Source organism: Marmota monax, unplaced genomic scaffold (genome assembly GCF_021218885.2).
Source record: "Marmota monax isolate L192 unplaced genomic scaffold, Marmota_monax_Labrador192_F-V1.1 WCK01_AAM20220418_F8-fsc00078, whole genome shotgun sequence".
Taxonomy (NCBI): domain Eukaryota; kingdom Metazoa; phylum Chordata; class Mammalia; order Rodentia; family Sciuridae; genus Marmota; species Marmota monax.
In genome coordinates, this window is record NW_026694865.1 from 2,446,591 (window position 1) to 2,473,251 (window position 26,661).

General features: G+C 52.1%; 1 protein-coding gene across 6 annotated transcripts in view; it reads right to left on the reverse strand.

Annotated features, from left to right (window-relative positions):
• Paqr5 (progestin and adipoQ receptor family member 5) overlaps nucleotides 1-19,836 on the reverse strand; it is an 83,184-nt gene extending 63,348 nt beyond the window's left edge. Inside the window, exons 1-2 of one of the 6 annotated variants that reach the window (XM_058573276.1) lie at nucleotides 19,619-19,716; nucleotides 6,537-6,647 (exon numbers count right to left, since the gene is read on the reverse strand). Coding sequence is in view for 2 of the 6 variants with exons in the window: in XM_046426532.2 (XP_046282488.1) it covers nucleotides 2,648-2,723 (76 nt within the window). In the remaining 4 variants the exon portion in view is untranslated. Of the gene's footprint in view, nucleotides 1-2,309; nucleotides 2,508-2,647; nucleotides 3,050-6,536; nucleotides 6,648-19,272; nucleotides 19,282-19,326; nucleotides 19,485-19,618 lie in introns of those variants that run through there. The other 5 variants (XM_046426533.1, XM_046426534.2, XM_058573278.1 and 2 more) reach the window with 5 other exon arrangements.
• Nucleotides 19,837-26,661: the final 6,825 nt, after the last annotated feature.

The window sequence follows — 26,661 nt, forward strand, 5'->3', positions numbered from 1 at the left end:
GAGGAATGATATTGCTCAAATTATATTGTTACATTGTGTGCATGTACAAAAATGTGAGAACAAATCCCACCATTATGTACAACTATAATGTACCAATAACAAAAAAAGAGGGAAAAATGTATGAGACAATTGTGAAAATTCAGACACTGGATATTTTCTGATGGGAAGGATCAGTTGTTAAGATGCAGCCACAGGATTGTGGTTACATGTTTGACAGGACCCTCTGCATTTAGAGATGCTTACTGAAGTAACTGCAGATGAGTTGACAGGATGCCGTGGATGGGCTGCAGCCGAATCTCACTGTGATCCAGGGGCCTGAGTAAGGGTTGGAGATGAGACCAGATGGGCCAAGAGCAGGTCATTGGTGAAGCCAGGCTTGGAAGTTCATTATCCTCATCTCTTAAGGTGTGTATATGTTTTGGAAAGGGGAGACTAATGATGCAAAAAATAAAATAAAATAAAACCTGAAATGGGAAAGGTGTCCTGGGGCCTGCTGGGAGGCCCTGTGGCAGCAGACGAAGACTATAGCAAACGTAGTTATTAGTCACACACTTTCCTGGCATGCGGAATATCAACATGACAGTTTTGAAACTAACACAGGAAACGTTGCATCAGAATCTCCATCTGAACAAGATAAAACTGAAGAACTTAAAGACAAAACAGAAATCCTTTGGAAACAAGAGTGATGATGGCTCCTTGTAAATTAAAGACAGCAGTCCCCCAAGAAAAGCCAAGGCCTCATCAGTGGGAAATATCGGAAGATATCATATACAGATATTTTCTCGCCATGCCCCAACTAGGGTAGAGTCAGGAAAAGATTTTTCTGGAAATTTTTCTAGGAAAAAAAAATCATACTTGTGACATAAGTATACTGCCAACATTCTTCTGTTTCAAGAAGCATCAAATAATATCTCCCCTTCAAGATTTTATGACGAAATTTTGTGTTTGTGAAGTGTGTAGATTTGGGCTTTGAGGACTTCCTTTTCGTTTGTTTTATCCACTAACAAACAGACTAGAATAATAATGTATATTTTTGTAAGTTTACATTTACTTAGTGTTCTAAAATGTTTTGTATTTCAAATGATCAAATATTTGGGTCTGTTGTCTTTCATTTTGAAAATACCTTTTTGTAAAACACAAATATTTATTAAGGCGTTATGTGACAGGCACGCGAACAGCTCTGGTTTTTTTCACTGCAGTGGGTGGGAAACAACTACTTGCACCCATCCTCCCAGCTGGAAGGGTGGGTGCCGGGAATCTCAGCTCTGGATGTGCATCAGGAGCACTCAGGGAATGTTTTTAAATGCTGATGCCCGGCCCTGCCCAGCTCAGGTAACTATCTCAGAGCATCTGGTGAGCGGAGGTGGGCCCAGGTGATGATGCAGCAGTTAGAGTTAGGACCACTGTGATTGTTGGTCCAAAGTAAGAGAAGTGGAGCCCCCCAGAGCTGGACTGCCTGACCCTATAGGTAGAACTTGGTGCCCAGTGCCAGCCTGGGTGGCCTCTTTAGGGCTCTAGCTACCTGCTCAGTTGGCCTCTGGGGGCAGGTGCAGCAGGCTGACTCCTCCCCTGAGTCTGGGAAAGAGCCAAGGAAGGTGACTGTGGCTGACGTCCCCTCAGGCCCCTGGGGAAAGCACAGGCTCCCTCCATTTCTTCTCAAGCAGCTAATCTGATCAGAAACTTAGACAGAGATAAGGCAGCAGCCTGCAGGAGCCAGCCCAGGACACAGTGGAAGGAAGGGAGGGGGAAGAGAGGGAGACTTGGGGCCAGGCTGGTGCCTTTACATGTCCAGAGGCAGTGAGCTGGGAGCACAGAGGCCCCTCTGGCTGGAACAGAGACCCCAGACAGGAGCCTTTGGGAGACAGCCTCCAGCTCCAGCACCATCCCTGCTCCTTGGGCTCTGAGCTCCCCAGGTGCAGTCTGAGGTTCAGATCCTGGCCTGGGGCAGAGGGGTAAGGAAGGCTGCAGTTAGGGTGCAGACTGGGCCTGGAAACCCACCCTGGCCGACAGCCCCAACCGTGCAGCCTAATGACCCAGGTCCTTCCCTAGCTGGTCTATCTTCTATCTCAGGCCTTCTAGATCGGGGTCCCTGCAGCAGCCTGTTATCAAGCCCCAGTGGTGATTCTACTTGTGGCCAAGGGGACACAGAATCCTGAGCCTCTGGGCTCACTCACTTCACCAGGCCTTGAATCTATTGGGAGACAAAAAGGGCAGAAATTCAAGGAGCTCAGGATGGTACCAGATGAACAAGGGGCAAGCAGGTGGCCCAGCGGATGGCAGGTCCTGAAGGAGGTGTGCCTCACACTCACCTCTGCGGCCCCTTAGTGAGCTCATGCCCGGTGCAGGGTCCCTGTTGGAAAGGGTGCAGCAGTCCTGGCTGCCCTCGCAGAGTCCCTTCTTGCAGAGGAGAGAGGCACACCTTTAAACTGTGGGAGCAGCCAGAGCAGGAGAGAGAGACTTCAAGGGGTGACTGTCTCTTTGCACAGCCAGCTGGACATTCCTCGGGTGACACTCTATATAAATCCACAGGGGTCATCTGACCACAGACCTTGACCTGCCCACACTGCCCCAGCTGCCCACCTCCTCCCCCGCCTGGAAAAGCTCCCTTCCCCCTTCATCAGCCTCCAGACCTCTCCCCTCCTCTGACCTCTGCTGCATCTCAGGCTGGGTGGTGCTCCTGGAGCAGGTCTGTCCCCTCCTGGGTGGCAGGGCTTCTGTCTCATTCACTGCTGGGTCCTTTAAGTCGAGTACAGAGCCCAGCACTCGGGTGTGCTAGGAGAAGACCTGCCCAGGGGCTCAGGGCTTTCAGAGAAGGAAGGCTCAGAGCAAGGAGGTGGGGTGATCAAGAGGCCACCCAGGGGTCCCAAAAGACAGTGAGGACTTGCTTTAGCAGAAAAGGGAGCTGTCAAGGACCAGAGTGAGGAGGAGCTGACAGGCAACCATCAAGCGGAGACCTACTGGCCCTGGGTTCAGAGACAAGAAAAGGGAGTACAGCACAGCGTGTGTACGTGCGTGTGTGTGGTGTGTGTATGCACGCACTGGGATGGGGGTGGGAAGTGTGCAAAGACAGGCCAGGAAGCAGCCGCCCTAGGGACATTCCAACTCCAGAGCAAAGGCTCCTGAGGGAGGCCCAAGAAGCGGCTGCACCTCCCTTCTCCAGTGATTTGCCTTCCTGAGACACTTTCCTCAACAATCATTAACACCACCGGGGGTGGGGGGTTGTTAACCAATAAATTGGTGGTAAACCATTCCACATAATTATTACCCAAAGAGCACATCTCACAGGGGAGGGGGAAACGGTCAGGCAGCCAAGGAGCCAGGGAGGTGTGGACTGGCAAGAAGGAAGGAGTCACATAAACTGGGGGAGGGGTACTGGCAGGTGCTCAGGGCCTCAGCTGAGACTAGAGGGGATCAGAGAAGGACCTGGCCAGATGGGAAAGGCATGATTTAGAGGGATCCATTATTGCAAGTGGCTCCACAGCCCATGAGGAGCTTAGGTTGGGGAGCCCTGGCAGATGCATCTACTCTGCCCACGACATACATCATTTTCATGGGTGACGTGGCATTTGTGTGCTGAAGTCAGCTCTACCTGGCTGCGTCCTGAAGCCTCCCTGTGTCCCTCTCTCCTCCTCTATAAAATGGAGATGATGATGTTGGTTGGAAATCACAGTTATTCAGTACTTCATCTACCTAAGCCCTGTGGGCACTTTACATGCCATTTAATTTCCCCAACGTCCCTCTGGATGGACACTTTCATAATCCCCGGAGTAACTGCCTCTTTGATGTGTCTGCACACTGGTCAGAACATCATGGAAGTCTTGGTGCACAGCAGGTATTCAATAAGCACTTGGTGCACAGTAGGTGTTCAATAAGGAGCAACTGCTGCTCTAACTGTTCTATGACTGAGCCCCTGCCTTCTCTGCCCTGCCCCTGGCTACCAGATAGACCACAAGATTTATTCTCCTTCCTCCTCACCAGGACAGATGGTATTTTTCCTGCTAACCCAATGTCATAAGTAAAGTAAACATCTCACAATATTTGAATGCAACAGTGGATGAAGAGCCCCGGTGGCAGAAATGCGACACAAGGTCATCATTCGACCATTATTAAGCACTTTTTTTTCTCTTTCTTTTTTTTTTTTTAAGGCTGAGGCAAAATGAATCACTCAAAAACTCAGGGAGAATGGGAATCACGGATCCCTCTAAATCAGCCCTCAAAAACGTACCACAGACTCAGGAAGATGCAAACAGTTCCTCCTGCCTTCCCTGGTCCTCTGTAGCCAGGACCACCTCCAAGGCTCCAGGCCGGCTGTGTGTGTGTGTGTGTGTGTGTGTGTATACGTGTGCGTGCATGCACACACACACACACACACACACGCTGTGATGTGAGAGGCTGGCCCAAACCCAAGAGGGCCCAACAGGAAGCGGAAGCTGTGAGTAGTGACACTCAAGTGGGTGAAGAGGTTTCTCACTGTAACTGTCCCTAAACCCAAGCTGTTCCTTCCTGACCTCAAAGCCCCAACTGTCACCACCTACTGTGGAAAATAATTCACTTTGTTCAATGGGGGGAAGCTGGGCCTCTAGATGAAAAGTGACAAGAAAAAAAAAATCACTTCCATGATTTTTTTCTCCAAATAGATGGTGCCACACAGATGCTGTGGGTCCGTGAAGTAGGGGGTACTGTCAAGGTGGAAACAAACTTGGTGATAGGACCTCGCATTTCTTGACTCTGGAATGTCATCCTGGGCAGGTATCTGGGTAAGGAGGCAGAAAAGTTGTCCCTCCTGTAGCCTGAGTCAAGGACTGCCTTCTAGATACCAAGACTAGAGATTTCACCATTAGAGATTCATTTCTTTGGGTCTTTAAGGAAGGGCCCAAGGAACATGCTAATACTTGGGAAGAGGGAAGGTGTTGTGATGATGATGTGAGATTATTAGAGAAAACTCTCACTTTTTTGACACTAGGAATTGAGTGCAGGGGCATACTACCACTGAGCTACATTCTTAACCCATTTATTTATTTTTTCTTTTTTAAAAAAATTTTTTTTTTAGTTGTAGATGGACACAGTACCTTTATTTACTTTTATGTGGTGCTGAGGATTTCGATCCTCACACGTGAAAGGCAGGCACTCTACCTCTGAGCTACAGCCCCAGCCCTAATTCTTTTCTTTTGAGACAGGTCTTAATAAGTTGTCTGAGCTGGCCTTGAACTTGCGATCTTTCGTCCTCAGCCTCTGGAGTTGCTGGGGTTACAGGCGTGCACCTCTGTGCCTGGCTAAAACTCTTACAGAGGTCCAACCCGTCATTCCTGGACAAAGGGAATTCATTTACCCAATAACTGTCAGCAGCTCGAGTTTCAGGGGGACAAATTAGAGCAGGAAGGGAGGAGTGAGGGGCAGAGAAGTCATTTATGTTAGGCTCATCATCAACAGGCAAAGAGCACTGGGCAAGGAGCCCAAAGACCTGGTTCAAGTCTGAGTGGAGCCATCCTTGGGAAGCCCAAAGGGACACTGTGCGAGCTGACCTTCGTGCACCTCCGTCTCCTCATCCTGAGCAACTGCAGACGGTGATGCTGCTCTGCTCTTCCTCGGTGGCCCAAGAGCACCTGCCAATAATGGGCCCTCTATTCACAGTGGCTATGGCGCCAACCGAGGTGCCATCAATGGGGGAGGGGATAAAGACAATGGGATGTACATACACAATGGCATATCTGCACATTCAGCTGTGAAGAAGAATGAAATCCCGTCCTTTGTGACATGCATGGACCTTAACCACATTAAGTGAAATAAGCCAGATGCAGAAAGACAAACACGGCGTGCTGAGCCGAGTGTGGAAGCTAAACACATAGAGTAGTGATCCGAATATAGAATAGCCATCACCGGAGGCTGGGCAGCGGAGTTGGGGGATAAAGGGAGGCTGGATTTGATGAGTACACCCTGTGCCTGTTGGAAATACCACCCTGAACCCCACTGATGTGTGCTATTAACACATGTTAATCAAAAATGAAATAAAATATCAAATTAAAAAAAAGAGCGCCAGCATTGGCAGGCTCTGGTTGAGCAATGCTGGAGGGGAATGGGCACCCTCCAGGTGTTCACCTAGGGCAGGTATCATTCAACCCCTGGAGACCTGGTCAGCACTGTCCTCCTCCCCCCAGTAGGCCACTGCGACCACAAACCCAGGAGTGGAGCAGAGCCGCCCTATCAGGTGTTTTCCCTTTGAAAGTCAAGTCTGAGGCCTTGGGACAATGGAGGGTGTTCACAGCACCAGGCTGCTGGAGCCCAGCCAGGGGCTGTGTCCCTCCCCTTCCCAGCCCTTGTCCAGCCAGCAACAGGAGCCTGGCCACTGGACCCGCAGCTTGGGCACCTCCTCTGCTCTTTGTGGGTCCTCAAGGAAATCCTGGGGATGTGAGCCAAGACGGGTCATGGAGGAAGATTGGTCTGCACACATGAAAGGCAAAGGTGGTGCTTCCAGAAGAGAAGTTGCTGGAACACTGCTTCTAGGTTGTAGCCTAACACCCTGGAGTCTCTGGACTTACCCTGTGACCAGTCTGCTGTGAGATCCTTGGCCTGGGATCAAACACAAGGGGGTCATATGATAAATCTAGAAAGTCCCAGTTCTGTCCAGCAACCGAGTTCCAGCAACCGTCCTGGGGACGAAGGTGAAGATGGCCTGGGTAAGCCAGATGGATGCTCCACCCTCCTTCACACACACACACACACACACACACACGCACGCACACACACATATACTTTTTTTTCTCATTTACAATTAAAAACAAACAAACAAAAAAGATCAGCCAGGTTCTAGAGAGGACGTGGACAAAAACATTTAAGAAATGAACTACTGATGTCCCCCGTGTCAGCAACTGAAGCCTTCTCCTGTTGGCACCCTTCTTCAAAGCCCACTCTTTCCTGTTGCTACCTTTCACCAAGAAAGAGACCAGGTGACAGACATCACTGAGCTCCTAGCTGGGAATAACAGTTGGTCCCTGTTGGGGGGGCTGGGGGATAAAGGGAGACTTGGGGAACGAGCAGCTGTGAATGAACCTGTCCTTCACAGAAATGTAGATCCCCGAGTTCAGCTCACCCAGGCTCCCAGGCTGGTGCCACCTGTTCCCTCCCTCCCAGAAGGCTCCCCTGTTGCCCCTGAGGTGACCAATCACCGTGCCATGGCCACCCCTGAGGTCTGATGCTCGACCTCCCCAGGGCACACCTGGGGTGCAGAATGCCAGGCACAGGGGCCTCCCCCTGGACTTCCTTTTCTCTTCTTCCTGCTTCGCCACCTTCCCCAGAGCCACTTCTTCTTTCCAGAAGTCCTCACCAACCACAGCCCATCTGGGTTCCCTTTAGTCTCTGCACTGACAGCTGGGATCGTGTGGCACAGCAGTGAATTGCTATGTGTGTCTCTGAAGGACATAAAACAAACATCCCCGAGGATGGGACCCTGTGACCCCCAGCACAGGGTCCAGTCACTCTTCCTGAGACCTAGGTAAGTGCCTGCGGAATGGAGACTATCTCCTCACACATCCCCTCTCAAGAAGGTAAATAACCCTTTGGGTGATCACCAGGTAACATAAGCAATTGTCAAATGGGTGCATGCATTTGCAGACTCCAGTGGTTTTAGGGTCTTGCAGAGCATAGGACTGTGACCTAGGTCAGCCTTATTACAGTAGGAGCCTCCACACACAAAGATCTGGTGTGATGTGAGGAGTGTGGACCAAGCCCCCAATAGCAGTGCCACGACCAATCCCTGCACCGTTATTCCTCAGTTCTTCAAGTTTTGAAGACATTTTGGTCTTTAAGAATTCTCTTCTCAGGTTGAATGTCCTTGAAAGATCTGAACCAGTGGACAGGTATGGACCCTGATTCAGGCAAAGGGAGGTCCGTGGAGGGACAAGGGACCTTCAAGGGGAGGTAGAGGCCAAGATGACAGAGGCTCACTTCAGACAGGAGGGGAAACACCTGCGCCATTGAGCCAGATGGAAGGGAGGGAGGGGGGTGCCAGCACGCAGGGTTGAGGAAGTGACGACGGTGGTTGAGAGCATCCAGGAAGGGACACTGTGGATGGTACCAGCAAGGGAGAGGGCAAGGGGGGGACTGTACTCACAGGAATGGGTTGGCCCCATCAGAGGTTAGCCCAGCTGTCAACCTTCAGTCCTGTAGCATGAGCGTGGCAGCCCGGCCCCACCCTGCGTCCCCAGCGGGAGTCAACACAGAGTCAACTTATTCTTTCACAGAGCATTCACGGGCGCCCTGTGAGTTTGGCCTCTCACTCCTGCAGGCCTCACAGGCCATCAGATTAATGTCCTCACTATATATTTTCTCTGTCCTCCCAGTTCTGACCACTGTGCTACACCCAACGCACAACACACACGCACGTCCACGCACACAGTGCACATACACTCCCGGTGCCTCCCGTCTGCTCTGGCCCACCCCTGCCAGGCCTCTCCTCGTTTCCATTCTTCAGAGCCCATTCCCGCTGGCACTGACCACCCGCAGCACTGACCCTCACGCTTCCCCGTCCCAGGGTCCTCCAGGGACTCAACTGTTGTACCCCCAGGACTGTGACTTAGGAATTAATCTGAGGTACCACAAAGAGAGGCAAGGCCACTGAAAGAAGAACGTCTTCCTTGTGTGGGGCCTTGGGTTCGCTCCCCAACACCACCAGTGCAAGGTCCTCCATGGTCAGAGGTGGAAGCAGGAGCAAGGGGAAGGCCTGGGCCAGCGCCTGATGAGGGCCTCCATGGGAAAGGCCAGGCAGGGCCGGGAAATGGTTCAGGATTGGTTAGTTAAAGCCAGCAGGCTTTGGGCATGGAGACTGTCCTGGGTGCTTGGTTTGTGGGCCTGGCTGAAGAAGAGCCAGGAAATATTGGATGGAATATGAAGGAAAGATGAGCTGGTTCCCAGCCTGGGCTGGCAATCGCAGGGACAGGAGTGTCTCCCCACTTCCCCTCTTCCAGCTCCAACTCCAGGGCCCGCCAATCAAGCCCTCTCCTGCTGACATGGTCAAGTCCCCGCCCCTGACACTCCATACCTCATTAACATACCTGGGTTCCCTCAGCTACCTCATTGGATCCCTCAACTGCAGCCACCAAACTCCTGGCCAGGGTACCCTCCTTCCTCCTTTCTGCCAAGGTATCTGCCCTCCTGCCCACAGAACACCCCTGCTCCTGTTCTGCGACTTACCCCACTACCTCCCAGGAACCTCTGTGTCAGAGACCCCTCCCCTCCCCTCCCATCCGCATTAATAATTCTTAAAAATTAGCAGTAATAGCAAAAAGAACTCCTTGACCAAATGGGGCTTGGGGGATGTGCCATTTAGATTCCAGACAAAAAACTAGTTTTCCTGATGCCTAAAGATTTCTTTCAATTCAATAAGAAAAGCATCATGCTGGGCAGGGGGCATCCACGTGGGATCCCATCAGGAAGATCCTCAGAGAGCTGTGGATGTAGTTTGGTAGTAGAGCACAGGCCTAGCACGTACAGAAGCCCTGAGTTTAATTTAATTCTCTGTACTGAGTGTGTGTGTGTGTGTGTGTGTGTGTGTGTGTGTGAGAGAGAGAGAGAGAGAGAGAGAGAGAGAAAGAGAGGGGGCAAGAGAGAGAGAGAGAGGTGTCATCAACAGAAAATGGGAAAAACATGAATAGACTGCTTCACAGAAAAGCAAAGACAAACAGTTCTGTAGCTCTGACACATCTTATTACGGTAAAAAAAAAATGCAAGTTAAAATTATATCAAGAAACTCTTTTTTGTCTTCCAGGTTGGTGGACGCCAGTGAGTCTGACACACTCCGTGTTGGAGGGGTGGAGAGTCAGCGGCCTTGCTTTTCTGGTGCCTTCTCACAAAATCTTTTTACGTCAAATGGCCGTCAGCCTCCAACACACTCACACACATCCCCTCTGACCCAGCAGCTCTGCCTCTGGGACTGCATCTCACATAAACCCACCTCCATTTGTAAATGGCTCCGTACAGGGTGATCCTCTGGGACATCCTTTGAGGAGGCAAAGGACTCAAAACCGACTTCATGTCCAAAACCCCGGAGCTGGGTTGAGCACTGTGACCCCTGTGTGGGAGGCTTACAGAGCCAGGAACAAGAAAGAAGTGCTCTTTATGTGCAGATGTGGAGAATCTCATAGAGACAGAGAAGTGGGAAGGCAGAGCCAGAGCCTGAGGACAGAGGTGCGCCAGTGTGCCACCACCTGGGGAAGGAATCAGCACGCGCACTTCACCACCCCAGGCTTGAAACTGGAAGAGTTGTCTAAAGGGAGGGAGGGAGGCACCTGCGAGGTCGGAGGGTATGGGGTTGGACACCCTTCACAGAGACCATCACATAATCTTAAAATTCTGAATGCTGTACTTCTGCTTTCTTAAGAAGGTGTTGAGGGCACAAAACAAGCAAGATTGAAAAACAAAACAAAACTTCTAGCCCACTGCCCTTTCTGGCTTCTGCATGTTCCCTCCTCTCCTCTAATGACAACATTTGGGGAGCACTGTCTGCAACTGTCCCTGCCCCTGGCAGCCCCCTGGCAGCCCCCTGTCAGCCGCTCCCCAATCCTGGTCTGACTCGCTCCGGCGCCACACACTGCACAGCACTGCCCTCCTCAGCCACTCCTGCAGGGGCATCCACAGCCCCCACTCGGGCCTCCCTGCCAGCCCTCTGGGAGGTCCACACTCTCTCCCACCCCATGGCTTCCCTCTTCATCTGTAAGCAGGCAGCACCAGTGTGCACCTCCATCCCGAGGAACCTCTTCTGAGCTCAGGATCCACTCCTTGTCTCCAGGTATCTCCAACCAGCATAGAATGGCCGGCTTTCAGCCAGTTTCATTCTCTATACCTGGGAGGCTTCCTTGTCAAGCCCACACCCTTTCAGTCATCAAAACCCAGCTGTGACCCCTCTTGACTATCCCTAGAACCCATCCACTCTCACCCCCTCCACCATGGCCCATCTGGTTGAAGCCTTCATCTGCTACCTCAGCTTCCTCACGCTCTCTATCCTTTCACTCTGCTGTACCTCAGGGCCTTTGCACATACTCTAACCTGTGCCTTGGACACTCTCCTCTACAGCTACAGTTTGGATGAGGTACTTAGTTGAGAGTCATCTGGTGATGTGGGAACACGCCTTTGAAGAGAATATTGGTCCCTCCCCATTCTCTCTCTCTGCTTCCCTGTCACCATGAGGGGAGCAGCTTGCTCTACCACCTGACGTGCTGCCTCGTCACAGGCCCAAAGGCAACAGTGCTGACCGACCGTGGACTACAGCCAACATGGACCCTTCCCCCTTGTACTGTGGTTACCTCAGGGGTAAGATATTATTTCCATCCGTGACAGAATGCTGACCAACACATCCCCTCTCCACCCTGCTTTTCTTTGATCAATCCTTATCTGTCTTCTGGCGCTCAGATTAACATGACTTCCTCAGGGGAGGCTGTCCTGGTCCCTTAGACCGATAGACCTCAACTGGGGGCAATTTTGCTCCCTAGGGGACAATGTCTGGAGACACTTTGGGGAGTAGGGAATGTGTGTGTGAATGCTGCCAAACACCCTACAATGCACAGGAACGTCCCCTACAACAAAGAACTATCTCGCCCCAAATGCCACTAGAGCCAAGGTTGGGAAACCTTGCCTCCGACCGTCACACCCCATGACCCACTCACAACATATTCCATTTCTCCACACACCACCTATCACAATCGGATCTTTAACTGTGCAAAGAAACTGGAAAAGCCCCATTCTCCGAGGTTTATGCAATGAAAACATGAATTAAAGTCACCACCCAGGTTCATCTCGGTACCTATACCCCCAGTGCCCAGCCCAAGCAGACGGCCTCAAGCCTGGCAATGAAACTATGTGGATGGGCGTGACATGCCCTGGGCAGGGACTGAGTCACATCCAGCAGAGGCCACCACATCCTAGCCTCCAACTTAGCTGGGCCCCATGTGCCACCCAATGGCAGTCCTTTCCCGGGCCTCGACCCTGGCTCATTGGACAAACCAGCCCTTGCACATCAGATACATCCTATCTCAGTTCATCTCCACTCAGACTCCAAGTGCCCCTAAAAGTCACCTTGCCCACGCTGATCCCCTCCCCATCTTCTCAGACTGCTGTGCCTCCCAGAGGCTCCACATCTAGCCATTGCCAAACCAGAAGCCGGGGTACCCTCGTGTAGCTCACCAGCCTCTCAGACCCGCTCCCTCCACTGCCCAGTGATGGGCTCCAGAGTTGTCCATTCTCTCCACTCAGACTCCAAGTGCCCCTAAAAGTCACCTTGCCCACGCTGATCCCCTCCTAACCCTAACCCTAACCCTCTACCCCAAACTATGAAGGCACTCAAAACACCAAAGAACTTTTACATGATCCAGGAATCCCACTACCGGGCATATACCCAGTGGACCGAAAGCAGAAACCCAAGTAGATATCCGCACTCCCAAGAGCATCGCGGCATTATTCACAGTAGCCAATGGGTGGAAGCAACCCAGGTGTCCCCGGGCAGATGAACAGATACACAAAATGTGGTCCACACATACCACGGAATGTAATTCTGCCTTAAACAAGGAAGAACTTGTGTTCCATGTATGTATAATTTGTCAAAATACATTCTATTGTCATGTATAAAACTAAACAGAAGAAATAACAATTTTTTTAAAAAAATCAAGGAGGGCTGGGGGTATAGCTCGGTGGTGGGGTACTTACCTAGCATGCACAAGACCCTGGGTTCACTCCCCAGCACTAGGTAAGGGTGGGAGAGGAAATTCTGTTACTTGCTCTAACTTTGGTGAACCTCAAGGACATTATGCTAAGTGACATATGACAGTCACAAAAAAGGCAAATACTATAGGATCCAATTTAAAGGGAGGTCTACTCTGGTTTGGATGTGATTGAATATGTCCCCCAAGGCTTCATATCTTGAAATGGAATCCCCACTGGGGGCTGTTAAGAGGGTGGAAACAACTAAGGCACGTGGAGGTGGAGCCTTTGGAATCAGATCATAGAAGTCATTAGGGAGCAGCCCCCAAGGCTGAATCCTGGTGGCTGTGTAAGGGAAGGGCGGGAGACTGAAAGCAATGTCTGTACTCCCTCGTGCTCCCATGTGACGCTCTGCACTGCCTGAGACTCTGCAGCCAGAGGCCATCCCTGGACCATCACCTCCACCTTGGGCCTCCAACACTGGGCCAACTTACCTCTTTTCATTAAATGTACCCAGTCCCTGGCATTGTGGTGTCAGCAACAGAAAACAGATCACTGCAAAGTACCTCAAGGACTCAAAGTCAGAGAAAGAGAGTAGAATAGCGGCTTCCAAGGGCTGGGGCCGAGAAGGGGAATTAGTGTTTGCTGGGTACAAAGTTTCAAGTGGGAAATGATGAGAAGGTCGGTGTGATACCTGGAGAAGGATTAAGTGAGCTTAATGGCAACGAACTGTACCTGTTACAATGGTGGAAACAACATATTTGTATGTCCCATGTATTTTACTGTGATAACAAAAAGGCAAACAAAGCAAAACATGAACCTCCACCCCTCCATCTTGTGAATCTGCCCAGTACCCCTCCTCACCCCTTCTGCTGATCTGTGCGTGCCCCACCCCCACCCCCTACAAGCACAAGCACACCATGGGGCTGCCCACCCTCCTCTGAGCACAGACCGACATTGTTAGAGTCTGTAAACAAGTCAAAATAACACCTGGCATTTTGCCAGGGGAATGTTAGAGTTCCTAAACAAGTCTGGATGGTGCCTGGCAAAATGCCAGAGGGAGCGGTTTGAGAAGTAACAAAAGCGAGCCATTAAGTGTGGAGATTCCTTATTGGTTGACTGATGTATCTAGTTTATGCTAATTAGTTAAGCTGTGTGGAATGTATAAATACTGCTCCTGTCCTGCAATAAACGGCTCCTACTCCTGCTGTATCAACATACACAAGTTCTTCGTCACCCCCCTGATTATTCTGCTGTAGCCGGACTACGGCATCCTGGTCTGTGCACAGCCAGGGACATGGTCTCATTCATGGTCCCTTCCCAACTTCTAGCCCACAGCCTAGAGCAGAGGTTCTTCCACGGGGGCTGTAAGAATGAACAGCCCAAACCCATCATTTCTGGGCGGATACCATCCCAGACCAGAGCAGTGACTGCTTAGATTCATCAGCACCCCATCCCCCCGACTTCCCCCAAGCCAGATCTGCCCTTCCATTAAGCAACAAGGTCAGAAGGGGGAATCTGTGGACCAAGTTAATAAACAGCTAGCTTGGGAGGCATAAACAAAATAAAACCAGGGGTAGCTCAGTGCAGGCCGGGTGCCCTTGTTTCTAACGCCAGGCTCCAACCTCTCCTGCCTTTATCAGCTGGTGGGCTGAGTCACTTCCTGTGTCCCCTCCCAGGGCAAGGAGAGAGGGGCAAGCTGGGGAGCAGCTGAGTCCTGGCTGTGAATACACGATTGGTCACTACACTGCCCTGACCTCATTGGGAGGGCCCAGACCCCAGGCCTGACCCCCCACCCCCACCTCCTTATGTAACCCAAAGCCTGGAAGGCAAGGAGAACTTGGCCTTGGCTCCCAGTATGAGGTCCCCCAGGCCCAGCATGTCCCTCCTCTCCACTCATTTCCATCTGTAAGTCCTCAGACCCCCACCCACTGAACAGTCCAACTCCCAAAACTGGAAAGGAAAATTGTCCCCTCTGTCTTGGGGGTGATGTCGGGAGGCTCCTCAGGGATCATCTAATCCAGTGGGTCTCAGCCAGATATGATGCTGCCCCCAGAGGACGTTGGCTGTCAAGGAGGAAAAGGGCAGTGATGCTCTGGCACTGGTGGGTAGAGGCCAAGGACTCTGCTAAACATCTCTGCTCAACATGCCCTGTCAAAAAGGCACAGGATGGTCCCCACTTCCCCCTGCACTCCTTAAGAATTATCTGTCCACCATGACAATAATGCTGAGGTGGAGGACTCCGACTGAACCAGAGCTGGCTTTGTTGGGGGGAAGTACCAGGGACTGAACCCAGGGGTGCTTTACCACTGAGCTACACAGCAGCTCTTTTTGTTTTTTTCTTTTGAAATAAGGTCTCATGAAGCTGCCCAGGCTGGCCTTGAATTTGCAATCTCCTGCCTCAGCCTCTTGAGACACTAGGATTACAGATGTGTGCCACCACACCTGGCTAAGCTCTTACAGATGAGGAAACTGAGGCTCAGGAAGTGACAACACCAAAGTCCCACTGTGAGTTGAATAGGGTCGGAGTTAGGATCCAGACCTGCTGGCAGCCACACCAACCTCAGCTCCCAGGAGTACACCGACCAACTCCAAGCCCAAGGCCGGCTGGGGGTGTGGCTGAATTGGGGACCCTGGGATCTAGAAGCCACAGAGGCCCTGTGCCTTGTCCCATCAAGGTCACTTTGGCCAGGAGGTTCCCAATTAATCAAAGGGGAGGGGTGTTTTAAGGAGCCATGGTATGTCCGTGCAAAGTGCCCCTGATAGAGATCGGCAAAACTCACCTGGGGTGGAGGGGACCTCACTGGATGGTCCTGTGGCTCAAGGTCAGAAGAGAGGGAAACTCTCTAAGGTAAAACCCAGCTTGGAGAACAGGGAATGGTGGGAATTAAGACTTGGATCATTGCTTTAGGGGGCCACTATCTTTTCTCCCAGATGTCAAAGGTGATATTTCTTGGCCAGACACAGTGGCACATGCCTGTAATCCCAGCAGCTTGGAAGGCTGTGGCAGGAGGATGGCAAGTTCAAAGCCAGCCTCAGCAACTTAGTGAGGCCCAAAGGAACTCAGTGAAACCCTGTCTCTAAATAAAATACGAAAGGGCTGGGTGTGGCTCTGCGGTTAAATGTCCCTGAGTTTGATCCCTGGTACCAAAACAAAACAGAAGGTATTTCTCTTGCATCTGATGGCTCCTCACTGCCATCCTGCATGATTTCCTAATGATTTCTAGAGTTTGCCGTGTCTTTTTCGCAGGGAGCCAACACCGTGACTCCTACTATGGGCTAGACCTCAGGCATCAGGGCTGGCCGTGCAGCCCCATTATTTATGAATGACTGACTCACATCATGTCGCAACAGGCGTACTTTTCCATTCACTGAGGCTGAAAGCCATCCAACGAGTAGTAACAATGGTGATAAGGAGAAGGCAGGGTGCAGGAATGCATGAAGCTATGCTCTCAGGTCCAGTCTCACTTCCTCCAGGAGAAGGGACTCCATGGAAGGTGGCTGGGGGCAAGGATGGTGGAGAGGTGTGGTCCAGAGAAGAAGGCACCACTACAGAGCCATTTCTTCTTAATCTTATCACTGCTTCCTTGCCTGCCCCAACCTCCTCCTCCCTAATTTTCCCTACAAATTGGAAAGCTCCTCTACATCCTTTAAGGTCCAACTCTGGAGTCTCTCTCCCAATTCCAAGACTCTGCAAGAACATTCCAACTATTATTTTGGCAAAGCATGAAGGGCAATGGGAAAAAATATTTGGGTTAATGGCAGGACTAGAGCAAAAAGCCCACACTGGCCACGTTCTAAAATAAGGGACTGCATGACAGCTGCTTGTGTGTCTCCCTGGCATTCAGGTTCTCTTACCCCTTTCCTAGGTGAGGCCTCAGGGCCTTTCCCTGGCCTCTGCACTTCTCACACTGGTGTCATCCCTAGCCCAGCCCATCTGAACCGCCACCCTCCCCAGGGCACCAGAGTCTGGCTTTGGTCCCTCTGGTTCTCAGCGCCCTGGGGAATCTGAACAAGCTTCCTGGTTGGGACACTCTTTTCCCCCAAGGGCTGGCTCACTCACAGAGGGATGGGCTCCCTTTGGAGAGTAGAATTCTTGTGAGGACGGAAGCCTTTTGGGGACAACTTCTCCCTGGAACTCCAAGGGCCCTCTGCGGTGGCCATCTGCTCAGTCTAGAGGTTCCCTTCCAGGTAACTCTAGAGGCAACTGCCCAGGAGACTCTTATAACCCTAACAACCTGGAGCAGGGGACGGGGACCCAGCTCTGAATTAACTCAAGTCCAGTTAGGAACAACTCCAGCCCTGCCTCCATCAGGCACCCTCACCCCTGGGCCTCCCTCTCCCTGTGTGGACTCCGAGGAAGGAGAAGGGGAAGTACCCATTTATTCAACATGTAATAAATGAACACCTACCACACACCAGGCGCTGCCCCGACCCCAGGGACAGAGCAGGGAACAAAACAGACAAGAAGCCATGCCCGCATGAGCTGGTGCTCTAACAGGCAGAGCAGATGAAACCCAAGATAAAAGTGAAATACACAGAATGTGAGATATGCTGTGGAAAATAAAGCAGAGGGGCATGAAGGGACGTGACCGCGGGGCCTGGACACGCTGGGTCTAAAGCTCTCATTCTTCTGGGTCCTTGTTGAGATCCGAGAGCCAGCAGTAGGAAGCTGGGCAGGGCCCATCAACTGCAGGAACCTCTCTCAGGTGGTGGGGGGAAGCCCAAGCAGGGACTTCAGCCCAGACCCTTTCTCCACAGCCTCCTCCAGAGAACAAAACTGACCAGCACTGGGTGTTCTGGCCTTTCCTTAGGCCACAGGCAGACAACAGGCCTGCTCAGCAGTGTAGATCTCCCAAGGTCCCAGTCCAAGAGTCCCAGAATCCCAGGCAGGGACTCAAAGGTCCTGTGTGAGTGGAGGATTTCTTCTAGAGCAGGGTGGCAACTTCTGGGCACTGCCATCGAGGGTCTTCTACAACCTTCCCTCTGCCTTCCTTCCCCACTCTCCTTGGTTGAAGAAGACATGGACCTCCTCCACCCGCAGGGGTTCTTCAACCCCTCCCTTCTGTCCCTTGGACCATCCCCTGTATGGAAGGGTGTCTCTCTCTGACATTGGGAAGGAGAGAGGAAGAAGCCAAACTACCCTTTTCTCTGGATTTTTAGCAATTTCTTTCTCATAGAGATTTTGACCAATAAATACTTCTTACAAACCTAGTGTGCACTCAGAGTAAGGCTTGCTCTCTGAGGGACGGCTAGATGCATGGCTACTGCTTATAGGAAATATACAGGCCAATTTGGAGCCAGGCTAACACATACACACCCACACCCCCCCACACACACACACACACACAGAGAGAGAAAAGAAGAGTCATCTCGGAGGTGTGCTTTGCAATATACAGAGCCTTTTGGACCACTCACTCTTTCATAAAACCATGCAGATTCTATTGTCCCCATTTTGCCCAAGAGGAAATTGAGGCAAGAAAAACGAATTCTTCCCTAAACCATGGCTGCCCCATGGGGGAGTCAAGAGAGAAAGGAGACAATAAAGATTAATGTTTCCAAATTGAATATCCAGAAGGGATAGATAAGAATTCCACTAGACAGGACAGAGTGCCTCTGCCTCCAACCCAGGGCACCGTCGTGCTGGGCATTTAACCCTGCACACTGCCCCCCACTCTTCTTGGCCTGACAGGAAGTGGACCAAGAGGAAAGGAAAAGCCCATTTTCTATCTGCAAAAGCACAAGGTGTTATGGATATGTTCACTAGTTAAAAAAAGAAGTTGTTCCAAGTGGGGGAGGATGTCAAGGGACCTCAGGGTGCTGGTGAGCACCTTCCTGGTTCAACTCTGCAGTGTCCTTTCCACTTACCAAGGGCAGAGAGGTATGCCAGCTTGAAAAGAATTCCCTTTCAGGTTAACTCAGGCCATTCTAGTAGAGCACCTTCAGCTGTGCGGTGCTATGGCTATGCACGGGAACAAAGTGGGTCTCCCACCTCGTGCAGTTCCCAGAACTTAACAAGGAGCAGGCTCGCTCTTGGGCTCTTGGAGTTTCTGTTTGGAGGTGCCCTCTCTTTGTCCACAGGAAGAACCTTAAGGGAGTGAGGGAGAAACAAACCGCAAAAATGCAGAAGCGACCATCTGGCTCTAGAAGGCTGTGGTCCACCTCTTTTCCTGAGCAAATAACTTGGCCTCTTTGAGTCTCCTTTTCCCCTCATCTGCCAATGGGCCAACATCTACCACCTCACTAGTATGCTGTGGGGGTAAATAGAAATAAGGACGGTCTCGCATCCGTGTCTGGCTCTGGTGGAAGTGGCATTCTTCCCCCTTCCCAAGCAGAGCCGCTCGCTCATACCCACGGGAGTCAGGGGCTCACACACTGCGTCAGCCCGACTGAGGCCCATCCCCTCTCCTGGCCTCACCTTACAGGGGCTTGGGAAGCGCTGCGGGGGGTCAATGATGCCCAGTCCTGACTGCAGCCAGGGGAAGGCAGAGGACCAAAGGCAGGATTTCCCGGTGATGGGCGTCCACTTGAATAGGGCGCACAGGGCCGCCCCTTCCTCGCACCCCATCTCACTCAGCCGGGTCTCACCTCTGGAGGAGCTGGGAAGCACCAAAACAAACATCCCTGAAAGGAATCGCCCACCTGGCAGTCCTCCGAGAGAGCAAAAGTGAGAAGACCAAAACCAACCGAGGTCCGCGGCGAGCCTCCCGCAGGGGCAGCGGCCGCCGCCTTCACACGCGCTCGGGGTGAGCGGGTGGAAGTGGCTGCGCGGCTGCGCCACCCTCGCACGACCAAACTTTCCAAGCCGACCTCACGGTTGCCGCCCGCTCCGGGGCGCTCCCGGAGCAGGGAGAGAGAGTGCACTTGAACTCGGAGGCCGCGCGCGGCGGGGGACCCGGGGGCGGCACTGGCCGGGCATCCAGCCCTGGGTTACCTGAGTCCTGAGGGTCACGGGAGTCCAGTAGACAGGGTGCAGGGACGCGGCTCAGGCAAGCGGGAGGTGGGGCAATCCTCCCGGGCCGCCGCGGCCCCGGGACTAGTGGGAAGTGCACCTGGCGGGCGCCTCCCAGCGCGGTCCCCGCCCCAGCTCCTCCGGCGCGGGCAGGGCGGCCCCCGGGGAGGAGCCGAGGGCGGCGCGGGGCACTCTCCGGACGCCTGGTCTGCGCCTAGCTGCGTGCCACCGACCCCTGGCCTCGGTCACCTTCTAAAGTTCTCCTTGCCCGAGTTTCAAGTGCTACCAAAACTGCTGCAGAGGCACGCGGGGGTCGCAAAGGCCCTCTGGCACCCTGGAACCCTGTGGGCCATACTCCACGCCCACTCCCGTCCCAATGGCTGAGGGCTGGGAGTCCAGAGGAAGAGCAGGGCCTCGGAACCTGCCCCTCAGAAAAATGCACGGGGTGGACGAAGCACAGGGAAGGTCAGAAAGCAACCGCAGCCCCACCCCACAAAGTCCTCTCCCCTGGTGGGAGAGGCTCCTGGGTGCTCCAGACTAGACACCTGCCGTCAGTTCTTCCCTGCTCTCTCTGGAGTGCCCAGAGCGGGCGGTCCTTGCCAGTCCTCAGCCTTTCTCCCTGGGGCTCTGTGTCCCAGGTCACAAGCTCCCAAACTGGAAGGTGCTGGGGCTGGTCCTCTGCCAGCCAGTGGTCACAGCGATAAGAAATGAAGGGATGCAGAGGACAAAGAAGAAACATTAGGCCCGGGGCTCAGACTCTGATTATGTGCAGGTGCTGAAGGAACAGGTTGCAGCTGCTTTCTGCCGGCCCACCCTGCCCAAAGAACTCAGAAAACCCACCCCACGACAAAATTTCCAGACTCCAGGTGAGGGATCAGTCACTTGGTCCTGCCTATTTCGGAAGGGAATCCCTTGGGCACTCTGCCCTGCACTGTTTGCAGAGTGTGCAGCCAGAGGCAAGAGCATAGGACTGGGAGTCCAGATACCTGGTCTCTGGCCTCCATTCAACTCTGTGACCTTGGGCTAGTCTCTGGCTCTGTTTCCTCATTCACAGTGAGTGGGCTGCAGTGTATTATCTCTGAGGCCCTGTTAATGGATCCTGAATCATGGCATTGGGCAACTTGCTTTACTAGGTTTGCTGTGGCTGTACAAAGCGTATGTGCTAGGCGGCATGTTGGTCCTCTGGGTTCTTAAAGGAAGAGTGACTGAGGCCATAGGGACCAGCTGCTCCACGTGATTGACTGGGCCCAGGGAGAGTGGAGTTCAGCACTATGCTGAATTAGGTGTGACCGTCTACAAAATGGAGATGCATAATCCCTGACTTGTCTTCCCAAGGCTGTTGGGAAACTCAGTGAGACATGATATAGGAAGCCCTTTGAAGGGAGAAAGCAAGGGGGTGTATACTTTTTGACACCATCTTTGATGCCCTGGACAAAGGCATGAGGTGTCTTCTGGGAGGCAAAGCCTTTCCCTGACCTCATTGCCCTTCCTGCAGAAGATGTGAGGTGCACAGGTGCAGGCATGCACCCCACCGGTAGCCACGGTAAGCGTCGCCCAGTGCCTCACCTGGAGATCTTCCACTGCTGGTGCACCTTTGTGTGCACCTTGGGGAAACTCAAAAGGGGAGACAAAGAGACTCCCAACTCCAGTGGAGGTGGCCAGCGGCTGACTAACCATTCATCAGCATGTGCTGGCTGAGTACTCCATGGGTGGGTACCACAGATGCCATCTCTGCTCTCAGCTTAGAGTCTAGCTGAATGATTAAACGTGACATGGAGCTGGGAGAGGGTGCTGCGGATGGCTCAGGAAGATGAGAGAGGAGCAGTGGGAGTGAGAGACCAGGGAAAGGGACTGAGACCACTTGGAGAGGAATTTGGAGAGTGCTGGGCTTAATTTACCCCACGTCATAATGAGGAAGCAGAGGCCCAGAGTGGACATGTGACCTGCCCATTTGTGGCAGAGTTGGAACTTGATTTGAGGACCTCAGAACTGTGCTGGCTTTGAGGCTCCTGTGCTGTCCAAGGAGGTCTGAGCCCTAAGAAGTAGGGGGACAGGGGTGAGTGGGTAGGGAACCTTCTAGCAGGAAGAAGAGACTGAACTGAGGTGCAGCATTGGGAACCTTGTGCAGCAGAGGAAGTTGCTGCAGTGACGTGACGTGCAGCATCTGGAAGAAGGGAGCCACACAGACCTGGAAGCCAGGCCAGAGCTGTATTCTTAGGAGTGTATTGAGCCCACACCAGTTAGGGAGATTCCAGCACAAGACATCCCTGGAGAGACACACAGGTCCCCAAACACCTAATGAGACAGCAGGTGACCTGTCAGGAAGGCAGTTAGGTGACAGCAGAAGAGCACCAGGAGTCAGACAACCTGTATGTAGATGGCCTTGGCCAAGTTATTTCTCTTCTCTGACCCTCAGTTTCTTTATCTATGGCCTGGGGGGTCATAACCTCTTCCCTTTTAGGGTCACCGTGATGACCACAGAACACATTTGGAAGTGCTGTGTCCAACGGCAGTGGGCAGAGTGAATGTAACATGTAGAATTGTGCTGTTCTCCAGTAGCCTCAGTGGGTGCTTGTGGAACTGACCCATGCTGGACTGGGCACTTGTGTCTCACTGTGGCAATAGCCATCACATGGGGCTGGGGGAGGGGTGGATCTGCAATGGTCAAAGAGGCCCAGGGAGGGTGGGAAGGAAGGAGAGCGCCAGTCATGCATGTCAGTCTCCCTGACATCTTTACAACAGAACTCAGAAAAACCATTTTGGGGGACAATGCCCCCTCCCATCCAGGTGGCTAGGTGTCTCCCATCCCCTCTTTGCCTGTGCGTTCAGGAGGCACCACCTCAGAAGTTCTTTGTACATGTTCTTCAAGGCCCAACCCACACCTACTCTTCGGTGGGTTGAGCAGCTCCTCGGGTGGGCCCAGATGGCCTCTCCTCCTGTGCTTGTTCCAAAGGCCTCATCTGACAGCAGGGACAGTGCAGAAGAGACCACCGTCCTGGCTCCATGCCAACACCCGGGTTCCTCACGGTGTTCTCAGCCTCTTGCACCCAACCCCAAGTCTACTCCCTCCTGTCTCCTCCTCTGCAATGAGGCCATCAGAGCAGGGTCCTGCTTTCCAGGTAAGAACACTGAGGCCAGGAGAGGTGCCGGGACTCGCTGGGTCTTGCCCCGCAGCATCAGACCTACACAACCAGGCAACTGGACTCACAGGCTGCCCGCTGACAGTGCCATTGCCCCATTGCCTCACTAGGCTGCAGATGTCAGCCTGCCTCTTCTTCTTCTTTTTTTTAGTTATACACGAAAGTAGAATGTATTTTGGCAGAATAGACATACATAGAGTACAACGGATTCTATTTCAGTTCCCACTCTATGGTCGCTCATGACGTGGAGTTACCCTGGTGGTGTATACAAACACAAGGGTAGGAAAGTTATGGCCAGTTAATTCTACTGTCTTTCCTATTCCCCTCTCCATTCCCTTCCCTTCATTTCCCTTTGTCTAATCCAAGGGATTTCTCTTATTCCCCTCCCCAGCCTCCCTTCTTTTGAGTTAGCATCCACAAATCAAAGAGAACATTTGGCCTTTCACTTTGGAGGATTGTCTTATTTCACTTAGCATGCTAGCCTCCAGTTCTATCCATTTACCAGCAAATGCCATAGTCCGTTCTTTTTTAAGGCTGAGTAATATTCCATTGGTATGTATACCACATTTTCTTTATCCATTCCTTCATTTAAGCCTTTTCTTACAGAGAAAGAAATAGCCATTAAGGGAGAGGCCATGGTTTATGGGAGCTTCTCAGAGAGTTTCCCTCCTATTACTCTCTCACAGTCCTGGAGGCCAGAAGTCCCCAGTCAAAATGTCCTTGGGGCCTGCTCCCTCTGAGGCTTGCAGGGAGAGCCCTTCCTCTCCTCTGGGCATCTCTAGGCTGTGGGGGCATCTCTCTAATCCCTGCCCCTGTCTTCACTCGGCTGTCTCCGTGTGATTCCATGTCCTCTCCTCTTCAGGTAAGGACACTAGTCTTTGGGTTCAGGAAATCGCTTCTCAAGATCCTCAAATGCATGAGATCTGCAAAGACGGCTTTTTCCCAATTAGGCCACAGTCGCAGGTCATGGAGTTAGGACGTGACATTTCCTTTGGGGGACCTGATTCAATCCCTGCCGTGTCTTCCGTCCTACTGGTGGCACCTAGTGGTCCTGCAGGGCCAGACTCCTCCTTTCATTCACCCAGTTTCTCACATCGTTGCCTGGGCTGCCTGGACAGAGCCTCTGCTGACATCTTCTCCCTCTGGTTGTGTTATGCAGGAGAAAAAAGACAAAAGCCACTTGGGGACCTTGCTGGGGACTGAACTGGGGACTCCCCTCTTTGGACTTCCTTTCGTCCACCTTGTTGTCCGACCACAGCTGTTTCAACAGCACCTTCTGTGCCTCTTCCACTAACATCTTTCTGTTACCAGGTCCCTGTGAAGGATGGGCTCAGAGGAAGTGACCATTCTCTCTCATCCGTGTGCCCTGACCCTCTTATGATGCCCAGCCCCTTGTCAGGGAGAGATGAGCGTCACTTCCATTCAGAGAGCACATACTCTAAGGCCAACCCCGTGGTGGGGACACCAGTCTGGCACCCCTCTCCAGGCATAGATCCTTCCTGAGCAGAACTGAGGGAGGTGGAGCGTGGAAGGCTGGCCCTTTAAGGAGTGTGTGTGGCGGGGAGGAAACTGAAGTGGAGAGAGGTGACCCCCTTGGCCAGGGACCAGACCCTTACCTCCCAGGGTGACAACCGAGCACCCATCATCTCAGGAAGCCCCAGGCCTCCTCTGTGCCATGGGGGCTCCTCTGGGCCAGTATCCATCAAGCATCCAGAAGGGTTTTCAGGGCCATCTGACTGAAGGAGTAAAGATGCTTCAGAGAGGCCGAGTGTCATGAGAGGGACCAGTAGCCTTGTGATGCTCAGGGCTGTCTCCATCTTGGGGCCCAGCTTCCCAGGTCAGGCAGTGTTTACAGCAACCAGTGGCCCCAAGTTCCTCTTGGGAAGCCTCCTGCCTGCAAGGGAGACACAGGGTCCTGGGCTGAAAGCTACTAATGTAACAGAAGCCCAGAAGCACCCTGTTTTATTTAGGTGGAAGGTTCATTTTGTGTGGCTTGGGGGTAAGTGTTTATAGAGATTACGAAGGGGGTTTAATCTACTCTCCCCTGAAATCTGCACAGTGACCTCTGTTTTCTCTTAATAGCCTAAGAGGGCCCCTGTCCCTGTATCCAAAGACACCCTGAAATAGCTTTTTGGTTTTTTTTCATTCCTCTAACAAACTGCTAGAGGCTGGATACTTTATGAAAAAAAAAAGGTTTTCTTTTTTAAAAAATATTTATTTACTTATTTTACTTGTAGTTGGACACAATACCTTTATTTCACTTATTTATTTTTATGTGGTGCTGAGGATCGGACCCAGGTTTTCTTAGCTCACAGTTTTGGAGGCTGAAAGTCTAACACTGGGAAGCTCTGTGGGTTCAGCCCCTGGTGTGTGCTTCATGGTAGATGGCATCACAATGGCGGGAGCACAGGCTAGAGACCACGCAGCAAGGCAAGAAGCCAGAAAGCAGTTCAAGGCTCAAGCACAGTCTTTTATAACAACAGTTTTTGGAACTAGCCAGGCTCCCAGGAAAAGTACATTAATCCCTTCAGAGGGCAGCAACCTAATTATCTTGCACTAGACTCCACCTTCTGTAGACACCACCACCTCCCCACACTTCTAGTGAGGACCCAGCTTCCAACACACAGTCCAACCATAGGATTCCCTAACAAGAAAGTATGCCATCCAGTCCACTGGTTCCCAGCCCCAGCTAGATACTAGTATCAAATCCCTGGAGCTCCCCAAATTCCCTAAAGCTCCGGGGGGGGGGATTCAGATGTGCATCCAGGGTGGAGACACCGCCCCCCTAGGTAGTCTACCTCAGCCTGCTTGATTCTTGGGGCACCTGGACAGCCAGGAGCCTGGCTGCCAACCTCATCATCTTTCCCCCATGGTGCTCTGGGTTGGGCCCAGCACACACACACACACACACACACACACACACACACAGTGTAGAGCGCGTGGCGCCTCTGCTGGCTCCAGACCACGGTGATGGTGGGTGGATTTTTCCCAGCAGCAATAGCAATTGCACTTACTGTCTGAATTACATCTGAATGGCCGGTTGCTTGCCACTCCTCTGGGTGTCTTCTCCAGTCCCTGAGCTGTGGTCACTGTAGATGCTGAGGCTTGAGTCAATCCTGGGAGCAGCTGGGGAACACTGAGGCAACAGCTCTCTCCGGGCTGCTTCTCCTACCTTCCCCCAGAGGGAAGCCACTGCCTTCCCTTTAGGACTAAAGACCTTTCAGGACTGCTGCACTTCAAGTGGCCCAAGTAAACCCAGAGACTCCTCTCTTGAACCCCCAGCTCGCTCTCAGCCCTCAGGTACCCGCTGTTTCCAAGCCTCAGGCAAACCCCTACGCTCAGCTGTCTTTCAAGAACTGGGAGAGTATTCACCACCTCTCACCCTGCAGTGCTACACCTGAGAACATAGCCTTAGGAAATAATCCTCAAAAAAGGAAAAGCCAGAAGTGTATCTAATAGCTGGAAACTTGAAGCAACTTAAACGTCCTGCTCTCTCCAGCATTGGTAAACAACAGCACGCCCATTTTAAAAGCCAATTATGAAGACTGCTGGCACATGGAGAAGCGCTGATGATATGGTGTTGACTGAAAAATTGCATTGGATCAGAGCCCAGCTGGGAAAAAGTTGTATCTGTGCATGTACGTGAGCTAGGAGGGAATCAGGGGAAAATAAGGGAAAGGAAAAAGAAAATCAAAATGCCCACTTAATAGATTTCAGATAGGTATTTTTTTTTTATTTCTGGTTTTCTTGTGATATCATTTGTGCAATAAATTTCCATATGGGATAATAATAATAATAATAATAATAATAATAATAATAATAATAATAATAAAGTGTTATTAGTCCAGTGTCCAGGGAAGGCCCTTTAAGGCACCTCTCAGGTGG